Genomic DNA, 26,217 nt, shown 5'->3' with positions numbered 1-26,217 from the left:
CTTCTGCCACCCTCTGCATTATTGAAAGGGGCGGTCTGGAAAGAGTCTAAGCGGATCCTGCAGTGTGTGTGTGTGTGTGTGTGTGTGTGTGTGTGTGTGTGTGTGTGTGTGTGTGTGTGTGGTAGAGAGAGAGAGAGAGAGAGAGGCTACCGTGACAGCGTCTCTTGATGCTGAAGCGCTGTCGCAGTGGGCTGAACCGCTGTTTCTTCTTTGTTCCGTCAGGGTAACCATCTGAGTATTTTACGGAGATAAACAGAATAAAGTGTCATTCAGTCGCAATGGGGAAGGTGGAGGGAGGAATGAAATGCGTGAAGTACCTGCTGTTCGTGTTCAACTTCACATTCTGGGTAAGTGGATGTTTTCGGTTCTGGTGCTGATGAGATGCAAGTTGCGCGTAAATAAACGACGAGCAAGTGCAGCAGTGCGGAATAGCAACTCTCACTCCGCGCGGCAGACTTTCGCGTCCACGTGGTGTTTTAGCGGTGATGCAAAGGCGCTTTGCAGTTTTCACCCACGAATATCTGCTTTGTTTAGTTGCTTTCCAGCACGGGTTTGGGCTGTTCTGCGTGGCGCTGAAAGGGTGACAGCTAGAGGTTTTTTAGTTTTGGCTCTCCGGTCTCAAATCAGATTTTCCACAGAGGAAAATCCCGCCCCCCTTCTTCTTCCCGGGGAAGCGTGTTTTTGAAAGGAAGACTGAATGAAAAGGCAGAGAGGGACACAGATTGAGACACAGCAGCGTGGAAAACAAGCTGAGCTCTTTGCGCTCTGTGCTGTATTTCCTCATTAACACAAACTGTCAACTGACTTGTAATCAAGAAAGCTCTACTCGCACTTCTGTTTTCTTTACAAGCAGCACTCAGAGATAAACTCATGCTACTCCAGACAGTCAGGTGGCTGCACGTCGGTGTGTTATTTTGTCTTGTGCACATGCTTTCCACACGTGAATAAACCTCACAGGTTTGGCTATTTATTCCTTACAGATTCTTTGTGTGACCGTGAGTGTTGGGCTGCACTTTGCCTTTATTTATGCCGCTGTTCACACTCACCACTCATGGACAAGTTTCTTTGTGTGTGTGTATCTTTGCGCGTGTGAAAGAGACTTTTCCAACAAGCATCTGCGGAGTGGATCAGGCGCTGAGCGCCCTGTGAAAGGATCTATTGTGACAGTGGGACAATGGCATAATTTCAGGCTGCTGCTCGAGCCCTGCTGCTCCTGCCCGGCTAAGCAGCAAAGCTTGCATGAGTCCCACTTCTCCTACGTTTGACTGGTCCCACCATTGGCAAACTCCACTATCCCTGGCTTGATGGCACCTGTGAGTGGACACTTGCATGCCGAGGGGTAAAAATGAGAGATATGACAGAGTGAGAAAGAGTTAGCCGTCCAATAGGCAAGAGTTAAAGATTTAGAGATGGAGGATGTACAGTGAGGCAGACAGTGAATGTGACAGAAGAGAAAAGGGTCACTGGGAGATTGCGAGGGATAGTGTGTGCGTGCTCACATGGTGTAAGAGGGACAGTTGGCTTGAATTTGACCCAGATAAAGACAGAAAACAGATCAGTATGAGCGTGTTGGAGTGCTCTGTGGATGAATGCCGACTGCTTGTGTTACAAATGAAAAAATGAAAACAGAAACTATTCTTCATTTGCAGTTTTTAGTCTGCTTGATTACCCACCACTCATAATCATTGCACGCCAATTCCCGCTGGGCCGCAGTCCTCTCTGTTGTTTATGGAGTGAGTGATGAAGAGAAGGGAATGATGAAAGCAAATAGGATTTCTTTGAAGTCCCCTCCTGAGCCCCAGTTGACGGTTGAACACTAATACTCTGACTGTAGACCGATAAACAGAAAATAAATCGTTTTTTTACCTCAAGTATATAAAGAGTGATATTACTGTAGTTATACACATGAAACACACACAGACACACTCCAGCTCCCACCATTCGGGTGAGATGAGATTCCCGCAGAACCCTGCTAAAGAAAAGGCCACTGATTAAACGCAGGCCAAGCTATTGTGTATATTTCACCATATTTCTTCTGTAAACAGACCATCAGTACCTCGCTGCCTTGTCTGCTCTGTGTTCTTTGCCCTATTTAGTAAAAAATTAAGCCAGCAAGGTAAACAGAAGGCTACAAGGCAAACACTGTCTCAGAGTGTTGTGCACAAAAGGTGCAGTAGGAAACTTTAGTTTACCGGTTATCAGTCCAACAGAAAATAATGTCCTTGTTCTTGTGCAGAGATTATCATCTTAAAAAGGTCACACATGTGCTTGTAATCTTTTCTTCCACCGTTTCTCAATTTGTTACAAATGATACCATTTATCTGATGCACAGAGTCAAACTGCAAGCAACGTTGTTACTTATGAGTCAGCTATAGTGACACTGGGTATCACATTGAGGGAAAGTTTTGTTCTCCTGTTTTTACATCTAAAGAGCATCCGATGCAATTTCTAAATAGAGTAGGATCTAAGTATGCGCCAGCTGCTTTTTCACGGATCAAACATATCAAACATTTTAATCTGCATTCTGTAAATCGTGGTATAAATTAATACAAAAACATATTTTTCCCACAATCAATTAGAAAGGAAGATTTACTTTCTTTCTAATTGAAAATGAAAGCGCCTGCTGGGGAGAGTACCAAGTCTTTCACAGAAATGAAATGACCTTATCCAAAGCAAATGAAAGCCACAAGACTCATAAAGTCAAGATGTAACAGTACAAAGAGAACTGAAACAGAACTGAAAAAACCCTGCATGAATACAGTATTTTATGCAACCAAACCAACCAACTAAAAGACAAACAAAACAGAGCACTGGGGTCATCTTTACATGTAGGACTTTTAACACGCATGCAGCAGAACAGGGTAAGAGTACGCTAAAGGGACATCACTTCAGGAAACATTCAAATGTCAGCTGGGATAGTTTGCAACTCTTCAAGCCACCCTATTCTCAAACTGCTGAAGTGATTAAGAAAATTGATGGATGGATGGAAAGTAAGTGGCTTATGATCCTAAAGGACACGAGATCAAGAAAAACTGGTATGCCATGTTGACACGTTGAGTAATTAATTCCCTTGTAAATGTCAGACTCCACTGGCTCCAGCTCACATAATTCTTGTATGGCATCATGTTATTTGACATTTTTTGTTTGCTTTCCTGCTGCCACTTCAGCTGGAGCAGGTTACTCATACTTTGACCGCTGTCTGGATACATTTAGAAGACATTGTTTTGAAGATTTCTGGTAAAAAGCCTAAAAAAACACTTTTTGTAGATGTGTTTCACTCCACCAGTCCCGCCTGTGGCTGAGTACAATAGCATTTACTCCACCCATAATTATGTCGCTCCTATTTACACTTTGCTGCTGCCCATCATTTTTAATGTGCCCTTGCTTCTGTTTTTTCCTAAACATGTACCAGACAAAAGACTATTTTAAAAAAAGCTTAACCAATTACTGCTGGATTTGAATTGTTTGAAAGGGATTTTCTTGTTACTTTTATAAACTATTTTTGGTTTAATATACAGTAAAGCTCTTTTTTTGTCTGAACTAGAAAGTGGATAATGCCACAGACTGTCTCTGACCAAGACCACAGCCCTGTGTCAGCTCAGCCCCTGTTTTCATGGAAATTCCCCTCACAAAAACACTATGTAACGGCACTTTTAAAAAGCAGGCCTTAAACTGTAAAAGAACCTCAATAAAGCTCCAATACCAAGATTTCCATCCGTTCCTGCAAATATCCAGACATAACAGGCATTGGTACTGAAGGGGGGACACAGGGAAAAACTGGTGTTTTGGAGACTTAGGCTATACAGAACACACCCGAGAGATTTTAATACTCTGAACAAAATGTGTCCGTACTCTGTGCATGCAAGCAGAGGAGTCTTCTAATGACTTACTCCCTCCTTTTCTCTCTCCCATCCCTATTCCAGTCTCTCTTTCATTGTGTCTGTCAGTTTCCATCCTATTGTGCACTAATGCATATAGTCACAGGGAGACAGTGGGTCTTTGTCCTTTGGTGAGATTGGGAGGGCGAGGCTGCGATGAGGTGGGGTTAAAGAAGGGGGGCTACATGGGGATAATCAGGGGGCGGTAGCACAAAACAAGGGAGGGGTGTGGCAGGGGAGTTGAGGGGGGGGGGGGGGGGTAAACCAGGGGGATATGAAAGCAGAGAGGGTATTAATGGGACCTTTGGGATAGTCCGGCTCATGATGGGAATGCATTTAGCGTGGCAGCTACTGACTGCAGTGTTTTGAAATGTGATTTGGAAAAAGGCTTTTAAATGCAATCACAGCAGTAATGAGCACAAACCTCGTTCAACCTCAGAACCACCTGCTCTTCAAAACAGCCGCAGCACGATCTACAGCAGCCCGAGACGGCCTTGCTCTTCCAACAGCACTGTGTGCATATCCACAAAATCCAGTAGGAAGCAGTAATCGCTTCACATTTTGCACCAACACCATCGCACCAGGTGTTCTGACAAATACCACCGTTAAATAGATCCAGAGCCCCTCTCCACGCTAATCCAGCCTGGTTCAGTAAGACTGCAGATCTACAGCCTTTACTTCGCTGTGCTTTATCACTTTGGACCTGCTAATCCTGAAACCCCAAGAGCTCAGCTGTCCCATACATCACCACGCATCACACTAAATCCTCGATTCGGGAGGAAACCGGCTTCCCAGCACCTGTCCCATTCCGATGCTTTACAGCTGAGCTGCTGGCTTCACTTTAAACCAACACTGTAAAATACAACCTGTGGAAAGAAAGAGGCACAGGAGTCAGCAGAATAAGGGGAAAGATTAGATATACAAAGCAAAGAAATGGAAAAAAGAGAGAGCAAAGTAAACAAAAGCAGCATTAAGATGGAAAAGTTTGTTTTTGTCTGAATTTGGCAGCAGAGCTTCTTTCTCCAAATAAATTCACCTAACAGAGCTTGAGGACACATAAACAGACACACAAACATCGGTCTACCTAAATTCTAGAACTAGGATGCCAAGAAACCATGTGACTCCTAAATACTCACAATTTAGACGAGTCGTTTTATTTCTCCGTGCACACAAACACACACACGTATCGGTGCTGTTGTTTTGAAGCTCAACATGAAGGTTTTTAGACCGGATTATCCTCAGGGGGCCTCAGGGGGCCGAGCGATCATTAAAACCTCTCTATACTGATCTGTAAGTGGAGCATCCACAGTGACCCCTGCTACTCACATCTCTGTAGAAAGGGGAAAATACATACAGTTGAAGGTCTTTACAGCACTTATGGAACACGTTCTTGCTGTGTAACGCTCCCTGAAAGTAAGAGGCTTGAGTATGATTTTGTTTAATGCATAGTAACAGAGGTTTAGATGAAGGAAAATATGAGCGACATGTAACCACATTTCCAAACAAACAGGAGAGCCTGTTTAAACTCAAGGTGCCACAGTGCTGCACACAGCCAAGCTGGTCATTTTCTCCCCACTGGGAAGCCAGTGGTCGTTAAAGGGTGTTTCCGTGTTACGTAAGATGGATTTGCTCTGCTCCAGGGCTAAAATGCTCAGATGATCCACCCTTAATGTGGACAGACATTTTCACACAAAAGTGTGACACGTTCGCCTGTCTACTCCTTTAAACTGAATCTATAAAGAGGGTGAAGGGATTGTTGTGTCTTTCAGGAACACCAGCAGGAGGAAGGAGAGAGCCGGTTTGCAAATGGAAAAAAAAGTGCTTTTGTGATCCTGGCTTAAAACAGTGACCAAGATCAGGAGAAAAGATAGTATTTGTATGAAAAACATAGTTCAGTGTAAAATCTATCCAAGAGTCTGCTTATTTTTGCAACTCAGTGCATTAAATGCATCTGGTATTTTTGAGGGTTTGGTTACTATTAAAGCAGCACATCATTGTCAGCTATTTTTTATCATTTATTTATATAGAGAGTATGTCTCCTCTCGTTCTTTCTCCACCCAGCTGATGGGCTCCTTCGTTCTGGCGGTGGGACTGTGGCTCCGTTTCGACCCAGAAACTGTTTCTCTGCTCAGCGGCGATAAGGCACCAGATACCTTCTTCATTGGTGAGCACCACAGCGCACCTTCGCTCATCTTTACAGCCAAGTCTGGCACGTTATAATTGTGTAACAATACGCTGAACCACATCCAGCACAATGCTGTTGATTTAACACATGTGTGGGTTAATTCACCGCAGGTTTTGGTAAAAGCTCTGTAAAACGCTTGTTGTCAACTGAATGTGATGAATTGTGTTTTCGTCACCACTGGGAGTTGTTTTTCTAGTAAAGTCCGGTTTGGGTTTGGGTTTTAAAGAAACGCAGCTGGGAAATCACTTTAAATGGGTCAAGGGAAGGTCTGCTGTTTCTGTTAACAATTAAGCTGAATATTAGGAATAGAAATGGAGAAGTAAGGCAGGAATTGTGCCAGTTGAGTGCCCTTGTTTGATAAATGTGCATTAACTTATTAAAGCATCAAATGTTCTCTCACACTTTTTAAATGAGCAAACTTTCATGCTGGCGATGAGTGGGAATAACAGGAAGTGACTGTGGTGCAGTGTGAATACATTAGTGGACTCGCACGGGTGTGCACCACCTTTTAATCGGTCAATCTGCCCAGATGGAAAGAAAGAGGAGGAGGGGAGAAATATATGGACAATTAAAGAGAGTTACATCATGCAAATGGCAAACCTTTGAAGCAAAAATTGGACATAGCATAATAATAAAGTGCTGAATGTTGAAGGGGGGGAGAGGAGTGGATTTACAAGGGTTATCATGAGCTGAACGCATAGTTTGTGTCATACTTAAGATATTGGCGGTTTCTTTTTAGGAAAAGAGATGCTTCTACTCTTGACTCCAGTCCAGCTAAACTGCTTTGGGGGATAACACGGTGTAATGGTAGACTACCTCTGGGAGAAATATTTGCTTACAGAATCCTGTAACACTGTTAAGGCATTTCAACACTTCTGCGAGAGTGCCTGTGAACTGAAGTCAGACGTCCATTGGAATTAACTGAGTGGGTGGCCCCTGTCGGGTCCTCTGAGCGTCTAGTGCTACACATGGGTTTGACAGCGAGCGCTGTACCCACAGCTGAGCACCCTCAACAGTTGCTAGGGCTTGTTTCCATAGCATCAAACCCACACAAAACTTTCTTTTTAGTTGAAAATTATTTTTAAGATGGAAGATAAAATAACTTGGGACACAGAGGAAAATAGGAAAATCTGATTTCCAGTATTTTCTTTCTTTCTTTCTTTATTTTCCAAACAACAGTTTTGTTTAGCTTGTGGCGCAGTGCGAGCAGCAACATCACTTGTCACCAGATGGAAGAAGTTAAAAGCTAATTAGCCATCCTTAACTGACAGCACATTTAACACCTCCTGCTGTCAAAACTCTTTACAGGCAACTAAAGAAAAACCTGCAGGGTTACTGTATTGCACTTTGAGAAACCAGACCTCTCTGTCTCACTCTGACCTGACCCCATATAACATGAGAGCACCCTGCCTTAAACCACCCTCTGTGGAGCTGTTGCCTCACAACAGACCCCACTTGCATGAGATTACATGGAGCGGATCTGTTGAGTTCCTCCCTACAGACCAGCCCATGATGCACTGTGTGTTCCCTAATGAGACACTGAATGGTTAGCCAAGGGGCATGACATGAAGCATCCACTCAGACCTCCCTCTAAGTCAGGCTTTTGCTATTAAGGGTATTTACTGAGGACGCCATTAAAGGGCACAACAAGAAGGGCTACTCTTAAAAAGGGATGTGGCCAAGCACCAATTTACACAGCAAACAGTACAATCAGAAATTATAATGCCTCTGTTTGTTTTCCTTGGCTCTACGACTAACTCAGATTACAATCCTAGTCCTATGCTGCCCCCTTGTGGTGACTCTGTAACATAACCTAATCACCATAAGAACAAGATGTGGGGAAAAAGCTGAGCGTGTTGACATGAACACAAGAAATCTTTTGTATACCATTCCTGTTCATATTAACAAGAACCTTTTATGTTCCTCCAGGTGTGTACATACTTATTGGTGCCGGCGGTCTGGTGATGCTGGTCGGTTTCTTTGGCTGCTGTGGAGCCGTTAGAGAATCACAGTGCCTGCTGGGTTCAGTGAGTAAAAATGCACACAGATCATAAGCAAAACTCCAACTGGAATGCACTTTTGGTATTTTATACTTCTGAGTAGTAAACGCTTAATCCCTTTTTCCAGTTCTTTGCCTGTCTGCTGATCATCTTTGGGTCTGAGGTGGCAGCAGGAGTGTTTGGATTCTTAAACAAAGACAAGGTACGTTCATTTTTTCACTGTTTTTGAAAACTGCAAGCAGTACCAATAGTCCAAATTCACTTTTCTTGTCTTACACAGATAATTGAAGATGTCCAGAACTTCTACGCAAAAGCCTACAATGAAAACAGCAACGGCACTTTGATCCTCTCTTACCAGAAAGTGGTACATATAGAAGAAAACAATTATGATCAACTACATATATGAGGAATCATTGCTTTTTTTTAATGCTCCCTATAATAGGCCTTGTCTTCTCATATTTTTTCTCCCATTTTAAGCTGAGCTGTTGTGGAACTATAGAAAACCGATGCCCCGATGCTGAAAAAGACACCCGGGTAAGACCTCGAGCAGCTCTATACAATCAGCAGAAATTAAATTGGTTGATGTCAAATGAATGAGTCTGGTGCCTTACGAAACATCTCCTCTGCAGGACTGCGAGACGGGCATCAAAGACTTCTTCAACAGTAAACTCTTCATCGTCGGATACGTGGGCATAGGAATTGCTGGTGTCATGGTGAGCAGGGAGAAGAGAAAAGTCAGGAATGCACATACGTACGTGATGGCGGATAATAAGATGATTTGTGTTTGCTGCTCTACAGATCATTGGGATGATTTTCAGCATGGTGCTCTGCTGTGCCATTCGCAACAGCAGGGAGGTCATCTAAGACGGATCCTTGGCCTCTGCTCTGACCTGCTTCTGTATCCAGCCCGTAAAGACTGTACAGCAATTCCTATTAAATGTCATCTCCTGTCTGTCAACCACCTGGGGAGCCAGGAAGTAGAACATGTTCGAAACAATCCCTTTCCACTGCAGTGCTCATCCCCTCCCTTGTGCAATGATCTTTTGGTTTGGTTTGTGGCTTATTTATTTCCAGTCCAAAGCAAAGAACCACAGTCGACCTTTCACAGCATTCTGGGAAGACTTTCACATATCAAGTGGGAACAGTACAAATTCTATTGCGGAGCAGACGACCTGTCAAATAGCTTTTCCTAATGGCCACAAATTTTGAACCCACATACTATCACAGCAGTGTCAAAGCTTTTTCACACAGCCTTGACACTGACCCCTGGGCTGTGGGAAACTTAAGCCTGAGAAAGCAATCTGAGGTGAAAGCTGCTGAGTTTGCTTATCTGTGCGCACACACACACACACACAGACACGCAAATACAGCTATGTTGTGCTACGTGAGCCCACGATCTTAAAAAAGATTTCTGCATCTCAGAGACCGTTTTGATTGGTTGGATCGGTGTGGAGCGTTACTCATGCGCGCTGTATTTCGATCCGGCAGGCATCCATCGGGATGCCCCATCACAGTGTGAGCGGACACTCCGTGAACCACTCAAACCACACAGGTTACACTAAATGACCAAAATCCAATGATCTTATTAAAGAACTCGTTCATATTCAGGGAAATCCACCTATTTGATTTATTTTTCGAGTTAAGTGAACAGATTGAGGCCCAGTAAACATACATTATAGCCAGTGGCCAGTTAGCTTAACTTAAGACAGTCAACATGTCGTCTCGTAGAAGAAGGAAAAATGTGTTCGCACTTTTTTTGTTACCTTTGGAAGGATTCAGTTTTTTTTCCATGTGTTCAGTATTTACTCTCAAACAATTAAGTTTGGATGTAACTTCCTATTTAACAAATATGAAAGCAGCATTCATCCTGTCATGTGGCTCATGGACAGAAAGTGAGTGTATTTCTCAGAACTCTGTTCTCATATCTTTGCAGAACTAGGTTACTTTGCATGATAATGTACATATACGAGCATATTATGTTGTCTAATTTAAGTAGTACATTTCCAAGCTGGTGTGTGCTGATGAGTTAGGCAGATCACCAAACTCCAAATTCCTCTATTGAGCAGGAATGAGCATGAAGGCTACCTGAAGAGTTACACAAATGTGCTTTTGCAAATCCAAAAGAATATATATTAACTTCATTTAAAAGCATCTTGTGTGGTCCAATGAAAATAATCTGTTATGTAATAAAGCGTCCCATCAGACACTGTATAGAAGACCCAGACCCAGCGGTCATGTTTACAGGCTAAACTATCCAGTCAGCTGAGAACAGGCGCAGGTGGTGGTTAAATGTGCTCATCTAAGCCAGGCCTCTGATGTCTTCTCACTTGCGTCAGTTTTCTCTCGGTGCCTTAAAATTACACCACCCTCAAAAAGAAGCAGTAGAATAGTCTCTATATTTGACTCAGTTCATTAACCTCAGCGTGTAGGAGGGAAGGATAGACGACTCAGTCTGGATTGTTTCCACCTATCCAGCTTAAATCAGGCCATTGTTTATTCTATAGGACGTTTTCCAGCAGGCAGGACAGTAGGATGTAAATATGTTTCTTTTTCTATTGTACATTGTTTGTGCTAAATGTGATAGTTACTATTTAACATGCTGTGTTTAGACAGATGTTGGCAGTAGCTGTACAGTGTAATAGTGGCGAGATTGTTTGTAAAGGTCAAAGCAAATCCACACAGCTCGAACAGCGTCTGATTGATGTGCCTTTCTTTAAGCTGGTCGGTGAGCTGAACGTAGTGAATAAATGTAGCAACAGCGTGCACGTTTGTAGACTTGGACTGCAGTTAGCTGTCAAATGTATTCGACGAGTAGCAGACGGGGCTCGACTCGCCATTTTATGGCGTGTTTCACAGTGTTGCGTTCAACTCGAGCTCAGCCAAGGAAGCTGACGTGGTGCGAGCAACGACTTTCCTGCCAAATATTTCAAAAGGCTTTTGGTACCAAGGAATCCTGTAACGAGGACTCAAAACAATCATTTTAATGCTGATTAAGTTCCAACAATCAAGCTGCGTCAGACATGCTGGTCAATATTACTATTCTTTGTTTTTTCCAGTGCATTGTAATGTGGCACAAGCGATGACAACAAGTGAGACTTGATAACCACTTCAAGGTGCCAGTAGGCAGTGTTTACTCTGAAGACTGAAGCAACACAGGACTATCACCAGACTGTCACTTCAGAGGCACAGTTTACTGCTACCAAAGCCACCAATCTGTTGCTGTCTTCCTCATTTCTATTTGTTAGAGCAAATCTGGAGATGTAACACACTGTGCACCTCAAAAACAAAAACTCTGTACACAGTCAAGCCTTTCATAGATGATTGTGTGTTAATTTATTTTGATACCATTCCAGGCCTCTCAGGAATATAGGTGTTTGAAGTTTAATAAAGCTTTTTGAAGGTTTTGTAGAGCTTCACGTGTCTGTCCTTCCATTATTGCATCACAGACATTTGCACAAGTCCACACAGGGAGGACATGCTGGTCTTTATTGGCCATTTCCTTTTGGAAAAGTGTTCAGTGGTAGTAGATTTACAATTGTATGTGGATGATTAAAGCAGATACAAGTTTATATATAAACTCTAAAAGCATTGACGTTTCTTTTTGCACATACACAGATTTAAAGTGTGTGAGATTGTTGTTTAATGTCTTGGGATCGGTCCACACGTTCACGCAGGATGTCAGTGACACACTCACGGCACACTTCTAGCAATTTCCATTAATGAAATCCATCTGCAGCATTTTCCTGGATGCGCTCTAAATGTAGCGATATTTTTACCTCACATCATGAGAAGTGCTGACACAGCAAAGCTCCTTTAGAAAGTAAAATGCAAATAATTTAGTAGTTTCTAAATGCAGCACTGCACAATTTAGAAGCAATGGTGATCCCCAGGAAAACCAGTGAAATCTCCAGTGACTAAGTAGGTTTCCAGATTTAGTTGCATGAGTTTCATGTCAGAGGTTCACATTTCTGCACTTGATCTGTAAGGACAGCTGGATATTAAGTTAAAGGTATAGTTATGTGTGCAATCCAGCTGGCTCAAGGACTGCCCGGGGTGAAATTACCTCAGCACTGCAGCACGAGCACTTTTACTGCCAAAATCTGAACCACGCTTGTGGTGCATGTGTAAAGGAGCAGGGTAACACCTTTCAGGCCTACATAAAAACAAAATATTAAATCATCTGAAGTTAATTTGCTGCCTGTTTCCCATCAGCGAGTGATTACAGACTATAACGTTCAACACTTCAAGCCACACACACTCAACACAAACAACAGAAATAAACGCTGTATTTACAGACATTTATTCAGCATTTATGTATTTACAAAAAACTGCTCTAATTTAGCTCCACTTTGCACAGTTTGAGAAAACTGAAGAAAAAACCTGCATATTTACATCGGTAGAACAGTTTAAATGACTTTAACCCATGAAAAGGTCGAGCAGGCAGACAGTGCAATCTATCATTACACTGTTTACTGCCTCTGAATGCCTAACATGTCATTTTTGTGTGTGTGCTCCTGCATCTCTGACAGCTAGAAATCAGACAACCACAACAGACTAAGAGAACGTGGCTACATGTAGGTCATGTAGCACCTTTTTTCTTCCACAAGTTTGGTCCCAAATGCCAAAATGAATCCATCAATAAAGTCTTTACCATTAAACAACATTTCCTTTACCACAAAAATGTGGTTCTCTAAAGTCAGCTGCAGGTGGCCTTGTTGGGCTTTATTTGCAGAGTTAAAAAACACAAACAAAAAATACACAGAGTTGTGTAGAAGAGATTCACAGTGCGCGCTCAAAACTAAAATTCACTTTAGATCAATCACAGTTGTGTATGTGGTGCGAGAATGGGGAACAGGAGACCTCTTGACCAAACATTTCTTCTTCATCTTTTCTAAACCATCATCCCTAGATGGCAGAATTTGGGACGAGGTTATGCCCCTTTTTTATTTATCCTCTTAAAACAGGACAGAAGTGAAGTAAAAATGTTCTACCACTATTGTTTTATGCTAATTGCACAGTTATGTCTCTTCATAACATTAAATACCATCACCTCATAGTTGCCAAGACAGAGCAGTTAGATGGAAAACCAGATTAGGGTTGCAATGAAAGGCAGGTGATGGAGTAAAGCTAAGAAAGTCTGGTGCCCCCGAAGCAGAGCTCTGGGCAAGTGAGGAAAGCTCTCTCTCCCAGAAAGATCCAGTGAAGCACATAGGCTGGTAAACTTCAACCTCAGTCTCTTAAAAAAAGAGATCTTCATGCTAAAGTCATATTTTTAGACCATTTTAAAATGAATGGCATATCTATGATCCATTTAGCATTTTACTCGAAACCTCCAACAATAAAGAAGGTACACAAAGAGCTGGATCCATTGCTACGCTCAGGGCATAGCTGCTGTAATTTAATAAACCAGCAAAGGTTGGAAACAGCTTTTTTTTTATGCAGAGCAGATGTTGTAGGGTGTGTACCCCAGCAGGAACTCTCCAACACCCACAAAGTACACAACCTGTGCAATGCCAAAGAGCGGGGCTATGACAAGGGCCCGGCAAGTAGCTCCCTTGAGGAAAGCTCCAGGACCCTCTTTTCTCAGGATCTTCCTGCAATTAACAAGACGAGCCCAGAATTAGTCTTTGATTTATGCTATCGAGGCCAAGCCAAGCAGAATGTTTGTTGGTGATGCTGAGAATCCAAAGCTATGATTTAAGCTATGTTCACCTGATACAGTCCACCACGCCACTGTACGTTTCTTCATTAGTTCCTTTTCTGAGTGACTGGAGCCTTGTTTTGACAACTGCATGAGACAGAAAATTATAAATTATGCAAATAATAAAAGGATGTTTTTCTTTAAAATGTCACTTTACTTCGTAGTGCACCAAATGAGTCTCTCACCATCACAAGGACTGACAGCCACAGCGGCGATGGATCCAGCCAAGCAGCCAGACAAAAAGGACCAATAGAAAGGGACGGATGGGTCGTCAGATGAATGCTGGCCAAGCTGGTGCACATGTGCAAAAAGAGGAAAGTACACAACAGAGAACGGGATGTCCCTGAAAAGATAAAATACAAACAAACATGTTTGGATTGATAGACAGAAAGATGTAAAACTGGTTGATTAAACATATGTGATATGGCAAAACATTTGCACATCTCACCTCATCAATGTGGCCCCAAGACCCCTGTATAGTCCTGTAACACCCTTGGTCCTCAGCAGCTCTCTGGTGATCTGTATGGCAGAAGTTCGCATGGCTTGAGGCCCAGGGACGGTGTTATAGGAACGGCTAAGAACTGCGCTGGTCCTGCCCATCTTCAGAGTTGTTACAACAGCGGGCATCACTCTCTGCTGGGCAGCTGGCAGAAACAGGAAATCTAAGTATTTTAGAGCTGAAACACCCCCAAACACCAGTTTTGTTTGGGGGTTTTTGCAAATGATTTGCAGATGTAGATGGTTTTACCTATCCTGCCTGCATCCTGCAGCTGGATCTTGAGCATCTCCATGGGTGTGGTGACAATGACCTGGCACATCCCCGCACAGCATCCCGCCAACATCTCCTTGAACACTGTCAACTTACCACTAAGGACCCAAACACGTCGATTAGATAAAAAAAGAAATAAATAAGAATGACACTGGATGTTAATATGTTCTTAATTAAGTGCTACTCACCCATCTTTGCTCAACATGTGGCGAAAGAAATCATTAGCAGCTAGTTTGATGGCTTTCTCTGGGGTTACCAGGGTTAGATTTACTGCAGCACCTGCAACAACAAACCTGCTTGTGACAAACTCCTAATGAAGCAAAGGTGCAGACTTGCTGAAACATATTAACTCATCAGTCTGACAGCACATTTTCCAGTGCAGGAAAACAGGAGTATAGAAACTATCCTGACTGTAGGAATGTGCAAAGCAAAACGGAAATGTTTAGCAACAGAACAATTTAGCCTGCCACTAAGCTACTGTGACACAACTGACTGCATTTTTCGCTGCCTTGCACCAAACCATTAATGGGCCAGTTTACTCAGGCTTTGATCCAACACTGAATGTGACTCAGCATCTGCGCGTCTTATTAAATTACCCAGTCTGGTTGTATTGGTTCCACTAATTTCAAATAAGGTCAGGCAATTAAAATATGTCATAGATCTCTTTGCTTTTACATATATCTGCCAATGTAGGTGATGGCAGTTCTTGCAAAACTAGATAAAGGACTTTGGGGCAAACAATCACTTATAAAAACTGCAAGTATGGGCAAGTATTACCTCTGTACATGCCAAAGTAGCCCTCAGATTTAACTGTCTTCACTAGGCAGTCCATCCTGGTGAGAAACATGAGATTCACAGTGAAGGTTGTTATCATTCAGTGTAGCAGAATGGTGTCATTACAGCATAAGTGTCACTGAAACATAATGATGGCACAGCAACAAGAACAAGAACTTGCATAGTAGAAACAATAATGTATTCACATGCATTTTTAAGAAGAAGAAGCACTGGATTATGAAGATACAAACTATACTAGTGTTGTCTCAAACTATCAGTGAGTTTTCATTTGCAGGTGCCGGTCTTACATGTTCTTGTAGATTTGCTGCCCACTGCGCTGGTTCTGCAAGCGCGTCTTGGCCAAGTCGATTGGGAACACACAGGTGACTCCTACCATGCCTGCAATCCCTCCATTGATCAGTTTGGCTGGTAGACTGTACAAAGGCAAGTTGCAACAGACAAGGACATAACAATCATTCTTTTTCCCACCATTTCTGCAGTTACACAAAGAAGGGCGTTGACAGGCGAGGCGAGAAAACCTGCTCAAACTAAGCTGAAGTAATATGAAAGCAACTCATTATGCTTCTTGGTGTGTGACCCATACTAGTGTATCTCTTTGTAGAAGCTATAGAAAATAACTTGTTGACAAAGCAAAGCAAACAACTCACATATAACTGTAATAAAGTGCTACACATCGGCACAAGAGCAAAAAACAGGTGGCAAATTCTGTGTTTATTGTATAAAACTATTGGATTGACAAAAAAAACAATTAGAACATGCCTCGTTCCTATTATCTCATCTAACTTGGTGCACAGGTCCGTACCTTATCTGTTGTTGCTGGGCCATGGTGAGTGCAGAAGTTGTTTTAGCACAGAGGGAGAGCAGGCTGAGAGTCCCTGAGAGACACTGAGCAAGGCAAGAGCAGAAATAAGCTCAAGGTGATATATATAGAGGAAAGTCCGGCCCTGCAGATACAAGGATAAATTTGACTCTCCACCCACTGCATTACCAGCCAAGTTAAAATCAGGGTCAGTTACCCACCAACATCAAAGCACAATCCTAATATCCAAATCAAGGCAGGCATACACCCATCTGCAGTGTGTCGTTTCAGATGAATCCAGCTCTTGTCTCGAGGCGTCTTGATTGCAAACATACACTCATACAATGGATAAAGTCATAAATAAAAAAAACAAACAGCTACTGCGTCTCATAATAACGTGTGATCTGGATTAGAAAGTTAACTACATCTGCTCTGCCTAATTACAAAGGCTTTACAGTTTTTTGCTTTTTGGTTGTTTTTTTTAACCCGTCCTGCAACTTTTTCCCCGAGTTGTTAAATTTATTTAGATGTGAAAGACATAGTAAAACATCGGAGCTGTATTCGAAAGAATCGTGGTTACTTACGGAAAAGAGCTGGGACAGCACGCCTTAAAATAAAGGTAAAGACTTTAACGCTGCTTCATATCCACCATCGTCTTCGGTTAATAAATTAATGAATGAGTAGAAAGAGGAAGGAGACGAGCTACAGCTAGGTGCGCCTCAGACCTGACTTGGGAACCAATAAAAATAGATTCTCTAAAAACTGGGCGGGACAAACAGACCATGATGCAACATTTATAACCGTTTCTCTCAGACATCAGCCGAGTAATCCTGATATCTCTGATGTGGTTCGTGCTGGCTCACAGCAGGAACCCATTTCCTGGAACCATCATTCTTGTTATTGTTAGGTATTGTACTGGCTCTGTTCATGGTCCATTTTATTATTATCGCCACCCAACCCCCTAAGCTAAGCAGTAACCAAATTAGCCTTTTTTTAATTTAATTTATTTTTTATTTGTTTATTTCAATGTATTTATTATAATTTCACACTTTTAGTCATAAAAGACAAAAATAAAATCACAACTGTATTGCATGAACAGACTGTTTTATTGCAATATCATAATAAACTAGAGAACAGAACATGAGATGCACTACAATAACATCAACACACACACACACGTAGTCATTTTCATTAATAGCTGAATCACTTCCGTACAAGCGCGCTGCTGCTTGTATTGGAATATTGTGAGATCTCCACAGCAGACTGGTTCTGTTTCTTCACACTGTCAAGTGTCGTGAAGCACTGATCATAAGGGATACGGCTGGTCCGGACGCAACGGTGTGTGCGTGTGTCACAGCGCCTACAGCTGCAGCAGTGGGCTGCGGGATAATACAGCTGTGGGTTGACATCCTTGGGACAACCAGGAATATGGGCAGCCCGGTACACCAAGGAAAGAGGAACACAGCTACGCTGGATCAAGAAAGTCCTCCCAAATCGTCCCCTCAAATTAGTGTCCTGGAAATGAGGAAACAAGGCTGATGACGACAATATTCAATGAGAACAGAACAAGGTGCCATTAAGATTTTTATATGATTAATATGTGAAAAATCCGCAGAATGTGTTACAGTTTGATATGTCATCATTACCTTCATCACACTTATTGTTGTCTCAAATATTCTCATAATGTCCATCATACAGTTTGCTTAACTTTTACATCATTGAGTTTCCATGAAAAGTGTAACTGTGTGCAGAAGTTGTCACCTGGGTGTAACAATAGCCACTGCAGATGGTAGTGTTGATGGCCACGCACTGGGTGCAGTCTTGCTTCTCAATCCATAAAGTGTAATTCTTCAGCATACAGGTATACACCGCACCAACCATCAGCACACACAACAGCAAGGATTTCAATGCAAACGGAGGCATGCTAAATCTGTAAACACATATGAATGTAACAACAAAATAAACAGATGCAATCAGAACACTATCAATGCAACGTTTGCTTAGTTTCACGCAAACCTAAACTGAAGAGAAAACAAACTGTGACATATGACCTTAGTGATATCTTGGAACTACAGAAGTGTCAGTTCATTGCAGAATCTGTTATGATGAGACGAGTTTGGTTCCCTCCTGTTCCCCTGGAAGTATCTGAAACTATAAAGGATGCCCATCCGCTTTTATGGAAACCTTAATCCACCCTGAGTGCCCCAGTAGACTTTGGTATACATCTTTATTCCAATAATCGTGTCAATATCACTGCAGGTTGAAAATGCTGCCACAACATCTGTGCAAACCACAAACAACAAGTTATGCAACTCCAGCCCCGACCCTCAAACGTGTATGGCTGGGCAAAACTGATCCATGTGACTGATTCCACACGTTTTAGGTCGTGAGACGCGAAAGAGTCAAAGAATATTCCTCAAACTCAGTCTCCGTTTAAAAGTGCATTCAAACTTGTGTCAGTAAAACACATTGTAAGCTCCTCATTTAGCAGAGTGAACGCTCACTCGTTGTACTTAATGATGATGGTGTTTGAGCAAACAAATCGTTTATAAAATGTGGAACTAGAGAAACAGATTCCTCTGTCTTTATGTTAAAAACAATTAAAGAAAAGTATAAAAGTTCCAAATAGAATCAAATGGAGACAAAATCAGAAATAATCTCATTTTACTTATGAATTCTGCTGTAAGTGTAACTGCTAATATTGGTTTGGCCTGGCTGATGCTGGGTCAGCCCGTGTCCTACAAGTAAGGTAAAAAGGGTATAGCCTCTTTAGCTAAGCCATTAATGCTCCCATAATTCCCATCTGTTCTTAATAGAGGTGGCCATGTGCCCTCAGATTTTTCCTCACTAAATGTTGTAAATAAACACGTTCAGCCAACACATGTAGGAGAGGCCTTTAAATCTGCAGGCATTTTAAAGAACTGCACATGTATAAATTTAAAAATTCAAACTTCATTAATCTTTACATAATAACCGAGATATAAAATTTAAATGAAAAATATGCAATTTTGTGTATAATTCTAAAAATCTGAGAAACCCCCAAATGCAGCTTCTTTTTCTTACAGGTTAAATCTCTCAACAGTAAATGTATTTCTAACTTTGATTAGATTAAGCTTCCATTTTTCTGATGATAAACCATATAAATACATTAACTACGCTTTTATTAAATTATTCATCTTATACTCACCATGCAGTCTGACAATTAAAACTTCTTTATTCTTGCGACCTGGTCCCTGATGTTGTCACTCTGTTTTCGCTCTACATTTAACATGACGGTCGCAGTTATATACTGCAGCCATCAGATAATTACAGCAAACTGGGTCGTGGACAGTTCACCAATTATCTGTGCCGACACACATCCCGCTTTTTTGAGACCAGCGGATTATTATTTGTATGAGGTATGAGAGAAGAGAACAATCAAACTGATTCATATCTCTCTCCAGACATTACTGTGTCAGTTTAATACTACACGGTACATATTCTGATTAGTGAAGATCAGGGTTAACTTACTTAAGTAGCAATATTAATTACATAAATATTTACATTTTTTGACTACTTGCAATAATCCTTCCATAGTATATGGAACTGGCACACAAAGCTACTATTTCATTTAGAAAGAAAACAGGTTTGCACACTTTCAAGTAGCACGCAGAAAAATCAGAAAGTATGCATGTTAAACAATTTAAAATATATGATACTTACAGGTTAACCTGTAGGTTACAATGGGAATCTTAAAGATGTTTTGAGATTTAGCAGATGCTGCTGGGCTGGTTTGCTGTTCTGTGCTTAACTGCAGTAGTCAGTCACACAGATAGAAGGATCCAGAACTCATCTTGGAGTAGGCCAACTAAATAGACATCATTTCATTTGCCTCCTGTTCAACCCACTCTGTGAATGTGTTATCACCGTGGCATCATCAGATGATGTTCGAGGTTTAACTCTGTGGCTCTGTGTTTCAAGATCGTGCAGGGCAACACTTCGTGTTCCAATAAGGCTAAAAAGTGGGGCAGAAACATGAACTGGTTTTGTTTGGGGGCAAAACTGAAGCTGTGCACCAAGGACAGTAGGACACAATATGATCACGGAGTTGTTTTCTGAAAGTTTAGTTAAGTGGTTACATGTTAAACAAAAAAGCAGTATTAAATAAAGATCCACAGTAAACACTTTACATACAGGTGCATCATCCGTAAAGACACCTAAATTACAATGCCAGTATTTTTCAGCATTGTGCACTGTGCACCTCAAGTGTTCCACTGAAAATGCATTATTTTTGTATGATAACTTGCACATGTAAGCAGTATGTCATAAAAACAGGTTCTTGGCACTTCTTGTGTCTCACCAATGTCATATGCACAAACTGCATGTGAATATAGGCCAATGCAAGACCAAACAAGCGTATTAAGAAACATTAACATTCATGGTTCATCATTAACATACATGAGGAAACAGATGCTTTCAGTGTCTAAATCCAGAAGCATTTCCTTTTAACCTTGTGTTTACATTGCCCTCTCTCACAGAGAGATGTGAATATTTGAATATTTCCTACAAGCATTTCATGTGAGATGCAGATTTATGATTTGCATTCACAATGTTGTCTTATGCGTGTGCCACAGTCCAGAAGGGTCTACTGTCATCAAGAGGACATAAATGACCCTCCAGTCACATGATCCTTGATGGTTTAATATTTGTGCAAAACGTGGGGGGAGAGTAGTCTGAATTGGGTTGTGGAGATCTGCCCCAACTCATTCATCGCACTCAATCGCCAGCCGCGAGCGCTTCCAAGTCATCAGAGAGATGCATCCACCTGCCAACCGGCTTCTCCTGCTACACCTGCTCTCATTGACTCACGCTTTCTGTTCACTCGCTCACCCGGATTCAGGTGATGCCCTGCAAGGACAACGATTGGCTCTTCTCTCAGACCTTCCCCAAGGTGATTGGTAGAGTGACAAGCACTCGGCACGTGACCTCTTCAATGAGCTTCCTCCCACGGATTAGCACGCGCTGCACACCAGGTATAACTACGGTCAAAAAGGCGCGTGGAATCCTTATCACGGTTTGTTGCTTTAACGAGTATTTTGGGAGGGTTAGAATTTGAGCTATCCCAGAGGGAAACATAATTCACAAATATGTTTAGATTGTTTTTAATTTTATTTTAATTAATTTCAATAAAAGAACGTGCTGAACGCCCCGTTGCATTCTGGGCCGTTCAGTACACGCCTTTCATTGCGATTATTGTTATTTCGATCAAGAAGACTTTTTAAAATGTATTTTATAGCGCAGAGAAAAAATATATATAAGCAGGAAAACTTCAGCTAATGTGTGAGTACAACCTGTTGGTTGTTTTTCGTGTTGTTAGTGACTTTATAGGAAACCTTTGTCAAGATAAGGAATTTAACAAATAACATTTCAGCCAGTGCTTTCAGAAGATCTACATCAAAGACTGATGTTTGCTCCATTATGAAGCTGTTGCAATCACGACTACATCGCTGAAATCGGCTACAATAGAAGACGAGCAGCCAAACCCAGACGTGTAAATAAAGCTGTGCTTGTATCCAAACACTAGATGGCAGGCAAGCACAGTATCAGACTTGTCTTCTCAGCTGTGAGGAACTCGTGTGTTCCTGCATCTTGTGATTTTATCAGCTTGTTTAACTCTCCCCCACAGGCAGCTGTAAGGTGAAGAGTATAATTCACACAAGCAGAAATGTTTTATGAAGCTCCCAGACCCCAAGGAGATATAATTAACTCAATGCTCAGAGGAACAGGTGTAAAATGAATATGGCCAGATCACAGATGGCATGCAGGGAAATTTGGTTCTGAGCCCACAGAAAAGGTATTTATTGTGTTTTCGTACGAAGGAAATGAGGCTGAGTCGCTGTTAAACGGCATAGCTTTCCTAAACACGTGCACAGAGAAAGCTCCGTAGGCGGCAGTGAACATCCTGCTTCCTCAGTCATATAATAAATGGTCAAGGCAAGGTCCTCTTCACACAGCGAGACAGCCACAAATAAAGAGTGGATGTACATCTTGATGGGGGGGGGACAGTCCAGATTTCCAATGAATGAAATCAGAAAATACAGCATCACCAAGGACAACATGTAATAATCTGTTTTCTGGGGCTTTTCCATCTATAAATGATTCGTTTCTCACCAGCTGCTAACACCTTTGAATTGCCACCCAATATGGAAAAGAAAGGTGCCATAACGATGATTTAAGAACGATTTGTGTTTTCTGAGAATATCGAACAGCTCAATATGTTCTGTCATCTGAGGCTTTTGCTCCCTACAATCAGCCTATTTTAAGTTGGGTAACAGAGAGATTTTTAGTACTAGGGCCATTTTTGGAAGGAAGAAGAGAAACTACTTTGACCCAAATCATCTCTGGTGTCCTTGAAGACACTTATTAAGAACCTCGGGAGTCTGGAGAACACCTCTAGACAGCTCTTCTCCACTTCTCCTCTACTCTCCTTTGTGATCTTCCCTGTCCTAACTTTTATTCCACCTTCCCTTTTTGTCTGTGTGCACCTTCACTTTCACTCACACAGACCCACAAGGCTCCCACAGGGGCTCAAAATCAATCTCACGGTGCTTAAAATAATCAACCTAGTTGAGGCAGAGGGCTTACCAGTAACATGTACAGTAGCTCACGTCCTCACTCCTTATTTTTACCTCCACCCCACCTCCCTGATTGTGAGTGACTGGCAGCCATCTCAGGATTTATTTTGCTTTCTTTTCATTTTAATATTTACCCAGGCTGCCATCATTTCATTTGGAGTTCAATTTTTTTGTCATATAGTTCATATAAATGATTGTATTGTAAGCTGTACTACATCTCTTGTCGAGTGACAGCTGGGGAAGGCTCTTGCTCCTTACCATCATGAACTGGATTAGCACTGGTCTGATGACTGGATGATAGATAGGTGGCTGGATGGGTGAAGTCATGTATGGGCAGGGATTCTTATATTTAGATCTGATTCCACATGAGTACCAATTATTTTATTTTTCTTTTTTTTAATCTTGTAATGTCACTGCTGTAATTTTCATCATAATCTAAATAAATATTTTCGTAAAAACGTGCAAATCTACTCTATGTACAGTTGCGGTCAACAGTTTGCATGCACTCATCATGGGCATGAAAGTCGTGGTAATTTGGGGCTTTTAATGATAGATTTTTCTGGAATGATTGTACAGAATTCATCTTTAATGACTAAAAGAATATTGCTTGTGTGCTCAAGTTTGAATTTAGTTTGGATTTTCTCTCTTCCACACGAGGTCAAATGTATATACACAACCTTAAAACAGTATATTGAGTTTATGCATCCCACTAATATTTTTGGTAACCATCAACAAGCTTCTGTCATAGCCTGTCTGATATTTTGGGGGAAAAGCCTAATGTTACCCTGCTTTATCTGTTGCAAAAGCAGTTTTGATGTATGTTTGACATAAATTTCCTGTTGGGACTCCCAATCATGTCAAACCATCCAGCTGTTTATTTGAGCTGAAGTTGAAGAATTTAGAGGTAGTTCACGTTTCCATGCATCTTCTGCAATGTACCAGTGCCACAGGCAACAAAACAGCCCCAGAGCATGACGCTACCACCATCATGCTTGACAGTTGGAGCACTGTTCTTAGGTTGGAAAGCCGCACCTTTCTTTCTTTGGCCCATTTGACCATAAAACCATCTCCAAAGGCATTTATCTCGTCCACGTGGGCAGCTCAGAATTTCAGTTGAGTTTGAGTTGAGCTGAAGCTTCTTTCTTGGTCAACACCCTCTCAATCTGTGACAATGTAAAACTCACCTCACTGTGGACATTGACACTGGTGTTCCAGCAATTTCCATATCATGGCAAACACTGAGGTGTTACTGAACATCCTAACCAACCGCTCATCTTTCAGATCTTGTCAAAGTAGAGATGCATTAAAAAAAAAAACCTTATACTTAATATACGATTGTTTGGTCAGTCCAACGAGTGCTGTCATGCAAATCCTTTTTATGCTGCAAAGAGAAACTCGCAATTTGCGTCACTCAGTATCACTAATGATAATTAAATAGGCTTTAATTTTTTTCAAGTTCAAAGGCACTGTAAATCCTTCAGCACCACCACTAAAAGAATGACGTGACTGCATGTATGTATTTGAGCCTGTATATGTTATTATAGCCTCTGTGGATTAGAAATCCTAAATGAATTCAAGATTGTGCTCCCAAGTGTTCTATTTGAAAGTAATTAAAGATAAATGCTGTACAGTCAAAAAAGAACAGATTAAAGAAACTAACGGCCCCAAATTACCAAGACATTCATGCTCATGATGAGTGGATGTAAACTTCTGACCACAACTGTACGCGTATGTATGAATTTAAGTAATTCACACCATAAATGTGTGGGTGCAAGATGACTCACTTACTGTACACGTGTGTGAAAACCTGCCTATTTACTGAAAAAAGAAGGGAGATAAAGGTTGCTGGCTCCACCTAATTGGTGGCACCTGTCACAGTAAGTTTTGACCCCCAGAGAAATATCATCGATCACCCGGGACAAAAATAGCATCTGGAGCCCAGCTTCCAGCCAACAATGAAACTTTCTCCTCCTCACTCGTTCTGGTAATTAACAAAATCATCCACACAGATGAATCTAGCTGACGATCTTCAAACAATACCCATTCATACCTGTTACAACCTTTAACTAATGAGCTCTCCTTCTGTTTAAGATGCTACTTTGAGGAAAACATTTGAAAACTGCAGCATGGCTCAGGTCAGATCCCAGAGACACGTTCAGTGAAAAAATTCATGCTTTGTTTTCCTTTTTCTTTTCTTGTCTCATATTATTGATTTTTAAAGATATGCAAATTTGTCCCAACACAGTGCTCAAGTCAAGGAGGCAATGCCCGCCCTACATCACAACTCAAATATAGCTACACCAATTAAGGCCAGTTCTTGTATGCTACACTGGGCATGTGGAAGAAATCATTCTCCATTACTGTATTATAAGTCTCTTGATGTCTGATTGTGCAGCAAGTCAGTGGATGAAAAAGACGGAGACTTTGGGGAGGAGTAGCACGCTTAATTGGATTCTGCATTATTGTGAACAGGACTGTAGAGATGACAGAAATGCTCCTGATTCAGAATCGTTCGTTAGTGGGCAAAATAAATGGATCAGGGTGTTAAGTTTAGCCCTAATTATTCTGTTTATCTTTTTGTTTAGTCCCTTTATCTCCCTTCCTTGCTTCACTACAGCTGTCAGAGTAGGAGTAAAGTAATTGCAACCTGTCTCTGGTCTACACTGGCCATCAGCCCAACATAGAGAGCCAGAGGAGGGCCGCAAAAAGAAAAGAAGTGGGAAAAAAAGATGCGTTAACAAATAAACTGAAGGGGGAGGGTGGGGTGAGTAGACAATGTAGAATCTATAACAGCGAGAAATGGAAAATATAAAGGAGAGTGACCAAGTGAACAATGCTGATGAAGATGAGAACGAGAGGAGAGAGGGCCGGCGAGATGAAAGGATGGAGGGTGAGCAGAATGGCAGAGGGAGAAGGGGAGGGTAAGCTTCCGACAAAAGGAAGTGGGAGACAATCCAGTAAGGCACATGGTGTGTGTGTGTGTGTGTGTGTGTGTGTGTGTGTGTGTGTGTGTGTGTGTGTGTGTGTGTGTGTGTGTGTGTGTGTGTGTGTGTGTGCGTGTTGGTTTGTTTGTTTCTCACACATGTTTGAGCACCAACATGGTAAAGGAGTGCAAGCAGTAGCTGGTCACAGCCCCTAATAGCATTATATTACTTGGTGCCAAATCTGAAAGGCTAGATTGCAGGCTGTTAGGGATTTAATTCTAAATTAAGCCTGTAAGGAGAATGTTTGCATGTAAATCCATGTACCAAACCATTACTCTGTGTGTGAACACAACAGCTAGAAACATGAAATTAGAGTACTGAGACAACTAAGAGAATGCCGAGCTTGGCTCATAAAGCTGTCAGATGTGCGCACGCATATGGATGTGTGGTCAGGTAAGGCTAATAATTACTAAGATGCTAAATGCACATTTTTCAACCTTTCATTCAAGCCTGTGAAGTTTATATCAGCTGTTAAGCCTCCAAACTCACACA

The 26,217-nt window shown here is 41.7% G+C and overlaps 2 protein-coding genes across 3 annotated transcripts; one reads left to right on the top strand and one right to left on the bottom strand.

The window, feature by feature from the left end:
* The first annotated feature begins 140 nt into the window (after positions 1 to 140).
* Positions 141 to 11,567, top strand: LOC120744020 (tetraspanin-2-like). Its single transcript, XM_040048139.1, has 8 exons — positions 141 to 347; positions 5,940 to 6,042; positions 7,993 to 8,090; positions 8,191 to 8,265; positions 8,344 to 8,427; positions 8,541 to 8,597; positions 8,693 to 8,776; positions 8,862 to 11,567. The coding sequence occupies exons 1-8, from the start codon at positions 279 to 281 to the stop codon at positions 8,925 to 8,927; spliced, it is 636 nt and encodes a 211-aa protein (XP_039904073.1). The 5' UTR covers positions 141 to 278; the 3' UTR covers positions 8,928 to 11,567.
* Positions 11,568 to 12,346: 779 nt separating this feature from the next.
* On the bottom strand, positions 12,347 to 16,844 carry LOC120744008 (mitochondrial glutamate carrier 1-like). Of its 2 annotated transcripts, none has more exons than XM_040048119.1 (10): positions 16,712 to 16,844; positions 16,131 to 16,213; positions 15,616 to 15,741; positions 15,311 to 15,366; positions 14,722 to 14,812; positions 14,513 to 14,631; positions 14,213 to 14,408; positions 13,950 to 14,107; positions 13,776 to 13,851; positions 12,347 to 13,657 (listed from the first exon to the last, which is right to left on the bottom strand). In XM_040048119.1, the coding sequence occupies exons 2-10, from the start codon at positions 16,151 to 16,153 to the stop codon at positions 13,498 to 13,500; spliced, it is 1,005 nt and encodes a 334-aa protein (XP_039904053.1). In that variant the 5' UTR covers positions 16,154 to 16,213; positions 16,712 to 16,844; the 3' UTR covers positions 12,347 to 13,497. The 2 variants fall into 2 exon arrangements, with proteins under 2 accessions (XP_039904053.1, XP_039904054.1); XM_040048120.1 differs by having other exon boundaries at positions 16,131 to 16,272; positions 16,712 to 16,832.
* Positions 16,845 to 26,217: the final 9,373 nt, after the last annotated feature.

The sequence above is a fragment of the Simochromis diagramma genome, unplaced genomic scaffold, assembly GCF_900408965.1.
Source record: "Simochromis diagramma unplaced genomic scaffold, fSimDia1.1 OVJJ01000387.1, whole genome shotgun sequence".
Taxonomy (NCBI): domain Eukaryota; kingdom Metazoa; phylum Chordata; class Actinopteri; order Cichliformes; family Cichlidae; genus Simochromis; species Simochromis diagramma.
The sequence above is the reverse complement of the archived record's forward strand: the minus strand, read 5'-3'. Positions and strand labels throughout refer to the sequence as shown.